General features: G+C 45.7%; 1 protein-coding gene across 1 annotated transcript in view; it reads right to left on the bottom strand.

The window, feature by feature from the left end:
* Window positions 1-7,500, bottom strand: part of snx29 (sorting nexin 29) — a 106,676-nt gene that overhangs the window by 30,983 nt on the left and 68,193 nt on the right. Inside the window, exons 17-18 of the mRNA XM_030339681.1 lie at window positions 6,484-6,539; window positions 4,782-4,863 (exon numbers count right to left, since the gene is read on the bottom strand). Of these exons, the coding sequence (XP_030195541.1) occupies window positions 4,782-4,863; window positions 6,484-6,539 (138 nt within the window). The remainder of the gene's footprint in view (window positions 1-4,781; window positions 4,864-6,483; window positions 6,540-7,500) is intronic.

The following is a 7,500-nucleotide window of genomic DNA, read 5'->3' as shown; positions in this document are numbered from 1 at the left end:
AGGCAGGGGGGGACTTGGGGCGCTTCTGAACTCAAGCACTTAAATCTACCGGCGGTTGCTGCATAGAATCCTAACCTCATTTTCTGCCTGGTATTCAATTGAAAACAAGATATTTAATCTTTTAACCAACCAACATTTTATTTTTTGGGATATGTTAGCTCATTCATAATTTGACAACTGCAACTAGGGCTGGCCCGAATACATAAATTCAAGCTAAGAATATTTGTTAATTATTATTTTATTATCCAATATTCGCCTGTTACAAAAAATTCATACTACGTATCTTTCTCTGCCTGAATCGGAGCCGAGCTGATTCCACTGCTGCAGGATCGGGTTTTATAAATCCAATCAGAGTGTAATTTGAATAATGCAAAAAAGCGAAACCAGAATTCCAGGTAGGAAGGTGGCCCCGATGCCAGTGGGTTTCGGATACTCTCATTGGTCCGAGTATGCTTCCATGGTATGAAAGTAGCCTACAAATAAGGCAGTTAAACATTAAGTAAAGTCTTAGTCAAATTGCATGGCAGGATTAGCGTTATTCACCCTAAATCACACCAGCGCTAGTTTGGGGGAGGGATCTCCATTAAAGTAAAAACACGACAACTGTGCGTTTGTTTTAATTTCATTTGGATACTGAATTGAGATTTGAACAACTATCTAACAAACAAATAGCAGAATATTCTAGCTTTCGACACGTATTCAAATAGTTTGAATGTGGGCTACGGAAGAGCGGTAAGGTTGGGGTAAGGATGTAGTGGACGGAATAGGAAAGAAACACCAGATCATACTACAGGTGAATAGGAGGAGTAAGGAATAAACCATTATTGGAATATCATTTACTACGATGGTAAGTGGCAACCTTGTCTTTGCCTCGACTGCATCCCACCCTGAATTGGGTTATTTCGCTCATACCATATCTACTAACAATGATTAGATGGGAACTACTTTCACTTATAACATTAGAGTTTTAGTTCCAATATTATTATAGTTTTAGTAGATGTTCGATTTGTAGCGCATTGATTAGAAGTGCAGAGGTGTACCCTTATTGAAAAATAACGCACATCCTCGGAATGTTATAGACTAATCCGAATCAAGTACTCAACAATGCCGTGGTACAATATATAGAATGGATAACATGACTGGGTATGAACAGAGCCTCCACAAAAGATCTCTTCAGGAGCTCTTTCAAGTCTGACAAGATCCTAAAACATACGAGACTTCCTGTGGAGCCAAGGCTTCGACTAGTTACTGCTCGTACGGAGTACGGAGTACAGAGGAGTGCTCCAGTCTGACGGCTGGGAGAACAAACAGTGCCTTTCAAACACCTCTTGATGGAGGTGAAGATGGCGTACGGTAAGTATGCCCTAGACTGGGACGGGTGAATCCATCAAACAGCACCAGGGGAGAGTCGGAGGGGCGGTCCGAACAAGAGACGGCCAGACCCAGTCTTATCCGCCTCCCCGAAGCCTTGGGCAGAAACTACTCCGAGGCACCGCAGCATGGGGAGGAACTGCCTGGACGGCCCCCCCCGAGTGGGAAGTGTATCAAACTGTGGAAAGAAATGACGCCCCGTTTCATGATGATAATTAAAAGGTTATGGCGAAATGAGCAGCTCAGGCTACGGGGACGAGAAGACGGAGCTGAAGGAACTTTGCATGGTCCCAGCGCTCGATACTTGTGCTCAAAGCTGACAGAACCAGAACAGAACCAACTCCTGAACCAACAGTTTCAATTAAAACTCTCAATGGAATAGACAGCATTTTCTGCTAGGATGCTGGGCTAAAAGTCCTACTCCAGTCTAATTGTTTGTACTTTACTTGTTCTTTCTATATTACTTTCTTTGTTTTTTATACCCAGTGCGTCCGTCTCCAATAAGACTAGAGGTTGTGGGGCACAACCAGTGAGAGGAACACAGAGCAGAAAACACATCAAACCATTATAAGAACACTAAAAGCCTCCGGGCCATGTCATTTATCTACGACAACAAGAGAGGGAAAAGAAATAACTAGAAATATATTGCTGTTTCACCGGCAGGTGACACAAAACCACCAAATTAGATTCAAGAAGATAAAAACCAAGGGAAAAAAAAGCCAACACATATTTGTACACACACACACACACACACACACACACACACACACACACACACACACACACACACACACACACACACACACACACACACACACACACACACACACACACACACACACACAGCCCACACAGAAGACTCCCTGCTTCCCCCAACAAAATCCACAGTCTCCATCAGGGTACAAATTTGTTCAATCTATTCCACACAGTAGCTTCTTTGGTTGGTAGTCTGCTGGAAAGGCAGGAGAGGAAGAGGGTATAATTCTCTCATTATGATTTAATAAAGAGAGCAGCGATAGGGAGGGAGGGGCCAGGAGGGTGAAAAAGGGATAGAGGCTGGTCAACTCAGGTGAAACACAGCGTTGGGGCAGGGGTTGGGGTGTGAATATAGATGAATGAAGAGGAGGAAAGGGAGAGAAAGATCAGACTATCAGCGGAGGATAGGACGGACCGAAAGAAGGGACAAAATGACAAAGACAAAAACATCAAACGATTTGTGTCTGTTGTTCTGCAGCTACATAAGCGAGAGAGAGGGAGAGAGAGAGAGAGAGAGAAAGAGAGAGGGAGAGGGAGAGGGGGAGGGGGAGGGAGAGAGAGAGAGAGAGAGAGAGAGGGAGAAAGAGAGTGAGCGTGAACGAGAGGGAGAAAAATAGAGCAAGAGACAGAGACAGTGACAGTGACAGAGAGAGGGACAGAGATAAACTAAGCGAGAGAGAGACAGTGACAGAGCGATATGGAGAGAACGACAGAGGGAGACAGAGAGAGAGAGACAGAGAGAGAGAGAGAGAGAGAGAGAGAGAGAGAGAGAGAGAGAGAGAGAGAGAGAGAGAGAGAGAGAGAGAGAGAGAGAGAGAGAGAGAGAGAGAAGTAGCATCCTAAATCCCTACCTTTTCGTACACCTGTCAAAGTGTCTATATTGAACACTCATGATCACATACAAAGCATGATGTCATATCGATTCTGAGACAGGGCCCACCACCACAGGACATAAAGCATCCATTAAGCTCCCTGAAGGCCCTGTGTCTCTCCACCGCACACCACAGACCGAACCGCAGGCAACAACGAGAAAACATGGAGAAGAAAGAGAGCATGCACGTGAGTCAGTGGGTGCAGTATATGCAAGTACAGCCTGTATACACAGCCCCATTCAGACGAAGTGATCGGTGAACAGTGATAAGCAAGTGAATAAGCGAGCGATAAAGAGCCTTCTGCTCTCCTACAAACCACAGATTGTGAAGTGGGCTCGGCTGCTCGCGTGTGGGTACGCTTGTGCTTTTACTTTGAATGCAGGAATACGTATGTGTTTGTGTGTGTGTGTCCGTGGGTGTGAGTATGTGTCTGTGAGTCTGATATGCATGTGTGTCTTTGAGTGTGTGAGTTTGAGTGTGTGTGTGTTTCCATCTCCCTGAGGAGGATTCAGGGGACTGTCTACTCTTTAACGTGAAAGACACCGTGGAACAGCGGCACTGGGGCCGTGCTGCTCTCTCCCTCTCTCTCCCCCCCTCTCCCCCCCTCCCTCTCTCCCTCTCTCCCTCTCCCCCTCTCTCTCTCTCTCTCTCTCTCCTCTGACAGACACAAAGACAATGGAAACACAGAGTGTTAAAGGACACCGCCACCCCCATCCACCCAGTCCTCTGCTGACAACACTTTAAATAGTGCGTGTGCATGTAGGTGTGTATGCGGGTTTGTCTATGCGTGCGTGTGTGCATGTGTGTGGTGCATATGCATGTGTGTTTGCACGCAAGTGTGTGTGTGTGTATTTCTGTGTGTGTGAGTACGAGTGTACTATTGCGCATACGCATCTGTGTGTGTGAGTGCTTGCGTGTTTGTGTGAGTCACTCACACACTCTGGCGTTGTACAGTGTACATCTACTACTAATAGATATATAGCATTAGCACGATGAGTGTGACTTCTTAGAAAGCCTAGCATCCATGAGTTTTATTGGTAGAAAGCCTGATGATGACAACAGTGAAAACGCTGTTGTGGAGAAAAAAAGGAATATGTTGACTGCAGTGGTTGCCAATGGATACGTGCAGGCCAACAATAGAAATGATGGCGATGGAAATAACACTGGGACCGTTGCAGTCATTGGTTCTGTTGGACCAATCAGGCTTGCGGTCATTTGGATTGACAGCGCTCCTCTTAAAGGGGATGAGAGTCGTGTTCGGTCCCAGAGAAGAAATGCTTTGTTGCTCTTAGACATAGATATACAGCTATGCTTCCAGTAGTTGGATGGTGTAAATAAATTATATGACCTGAACCAAAATCCAGCCCTTTACTTCTGATCATCACCTATTTTACAACAATGAGTAATGAACCATAAACCATAAACCATCATCCCATCGTCTTCTTTTCACCGTTTGACAATTAGATCTAAAACCACGTTGTGATTTATTAATAAGCAGGTAGATGTTAGGGCGTCTTGTTCCATAAGGATGCAGACAGGTAAGCTGGAGACATTGCGGAAACAAACCCAGAACATTTGAACATGGAGTAAAAATTCACCCAAAAGACCAAGGATGTCTACGGGAAGTCCCTCCCTCTCTCTAGCCGCTAAACCCATGTGACCTAAAGTCCCGCCCCCTCTCTCCCTTTGCCAAAAACGCTTATGCAGAGCCTCCTGTTCCAGGGTGATGCGTCATGAGAAGTGAACGCCTGGAACAAGGTTAGGTTTTGGGGGGGTCCTCACCTGGTAGACGTGGTAGGCGTTGGCGGATCGGCCCTGCAGGAACACGGAGGGGATCCAAACGTTGATGAGGGCCCGGTGAGACCTGGAGGAAACAGCAGAACACCGCAGGCTAGTGGAGCAGAGTTCTGCAAACTGTGGTACCGCAGGCCACCGCCGGCGGCACACGGGACGCTAATCCTTACAATAGACACGTTTACAGTGGTATAAATAATTAAATAGATCATTGAAAATAAACATGGTGTAAATATTGTTCATTAAATAAAGTAATCAGGCTTGTTGTTATTTCCGAAAGCGCCTCGCTTCGTTGTAGCGTACTTTTTCCTTTGATGTTTTGTGTTGGCCAAATAAACACACTGCTGCAGTCCTTGTTTTCCCTCTGCTTCCCAATGGCCATGTCCTTCTAACGTTGGTAACTCTGTATGAACGGAGCATTGCTCCAGCATTGATGCCATTCTTTGCTCAGACACTGCATGTGTATTTACACATATTTTACCATTTGCAAATGAGGTGGTCCACGAAAATTTGGAGTTACAGTATACCTAGACGTCAAGGGTTTGTAAACACTGCTCTAACGCTCCCATTGAGCACACAACACACGCACACACACACACACACAGACTTTCATTCATTCACTCACGCACCCACTACAACCTGCCACTCTTCAATCAAAACAACATCAAGTAAGTGATGACAGCGTGTTGACAAGTCCGTGCCTAGGCGTCGATAGGCATTATGATTTATATGTTTGAAGCGGAGACACACTCTTTTAGCAGTTGGCCTGAAATACCACGCCTCGCAGTCATGGACCTATAAAGAAAAGAGTCGTACCATGCGTGTTTAGAAGCACAACATTGAAAAGGGTCCCGCCTGAAAAAGTGTTGCGCAGTGCTCCCAACGTTGTGTCATTAAATACACCGGCGTAAAAGAAAGTCAAGCACCGTTATGAGGCACCGAAATTTGCGTTCTTATTCGATCTCGTTACTACCGTTTACATCTGAGCCGGTGCCCTACCTGAACCGAGTTTCGGTGCTCAACCCTATACAAGTATGTTGATCGGATTTGGTTCGAACTGGTGATCAATGTATTGCTAAGGGACAATGTAATTTACATATTTAGAAAGTGTAATATTTGGGCGATGATCATGGTCACACAAAATAAAAATTGACCAAGGCAGGAAGCAGCGGTGCTGATTTGTTACTGGTGAAAGTGAGAGGGGTGAGGGGGTGGGAGGGGGGTATAGTTACAGAGAGAGAAAGAAAAAGGGGGAGAGAGGCTCGACAGAGAGGAGAAATTGAAAGATGGCGTTTAAAAGATAAGCCAGTTAATGACGTGGATTGGTTTCTCCACAGAAGCAATTTATCAACCAGAGAGGATGGGAGAGATTAGAGGAGCAGGGAACATGGATCAGGCGTCTCGCCTCGCAGCCAATCAGCCAATCAAAATGAAGCCCGGAATTTGAATGAAACTTTGAGATATGGATCCTAAGAGTGAAAGACAGACAGACACACAGACCCAGAGACAGACAGACACACAGACAGAAAGGCAGGCAGACAGGGCAGTAAGCAGGCAACAGAAAGGCAGACAGACAGATGGATGGATAGACAGATATGGATCCATTTGTCACTCCTTTTCCCCCCTCACAGAGATGATAAAGGACAGAACACACATGAAACCACAGAGAGACCGAGATGAAGGGTCTTACGTCTCAAAGTCTGAGAGGCTCGGGTCATCCGAGGTCTGACTCAAATCACCAGGAACCTGGAGGAAAGAGAGAGAGAGAGAGAGAGAGAGAGAGAGAGAGAGAGAGAGAGAGAGAGAGAGAGAGAGAGAGAGAGAGAGAGAGAGAGAGAGAGAGAGAGAGAGAGAGAGAGATAGGGAGAGCATGACCATACATGAATAAATCCTAACTTTACGAAAAGTAATTTGCATCTTGTAAAAGACAGAAAACTAAAACTGTTATTGGACCTCGGCTTAAAGAAAGAGCATCGTTGCAAACCGCAAAACACAATCATGAAAGACATAATGTGTGGTGAAATCGTCCTCTTCCCATTTCTCTTCTTCCGTTTTTTCTATCCCTTTCTAAGATTTGTAATGTGGATTAAATTGAAATATTCTAACTTTACCTCCATATCTCCCAACAAAAGTGAAACAATTTACTTTATTTTCTGAATGAATATTCTGTTTATAGTGACGCAGACATTGCATGTGTATGATCTGATCTGAAACTTCACAATACGCTTGAAAAATTTCTCATTCACTTCCTTCTGAACCCTGCAACTTTCCCTTGCTCTCTTTTCTCTGTCCAACTATCTCTCACCCTTCTGCTGTCCAACCATCTTGCCCCTTCCCCTCTCTCTCCCTGTACCTCTGGACCTCTCTCGCCCGCTCTTTGTAAGTGAGTGTGTGGAGAGTGATTCAGAGGGCTGAACCACGGACATCCCTGCCTCCTCCACTGGGACACGGCAGCCCACTGGCTTTGATCGGGAACACACTGGACACGCGGACACACATAGAGGCTGGAGCTGAGGGATAAGAGGTCTTTCTGCGGCCTGAGGCTCCCATCATTGCTGGACGGTGTGTGTGTGTGTGTGTGTGTGTGTGTGTGTGTGTGTGTGTGTGTGTGTGTGTGTGTGTGTGTGTGACGCGTGTTGTGTGTTGTGTGTATCTCTCTCTCTCTTGTGTGTCTGCCATGTAGGCATAGTTGCCAGTCCCCCCTGTG

This window comes from Gadus morhua, chromosome 18 (genome assembly GCF_902167405.1).
Source record: "Gadus morhua chromosome 18, gadMor3.0, whole genome shotgun sequence".
Lineage (NCBI taxonomy): Eukaryota > Metazoa > Chordata > Actinopteri > Gadiformes > Gadidae > Gadus > Gadus morhua.
This window is presented reverse-complemented; position numbering and strand designations above follow the sequence as displayed.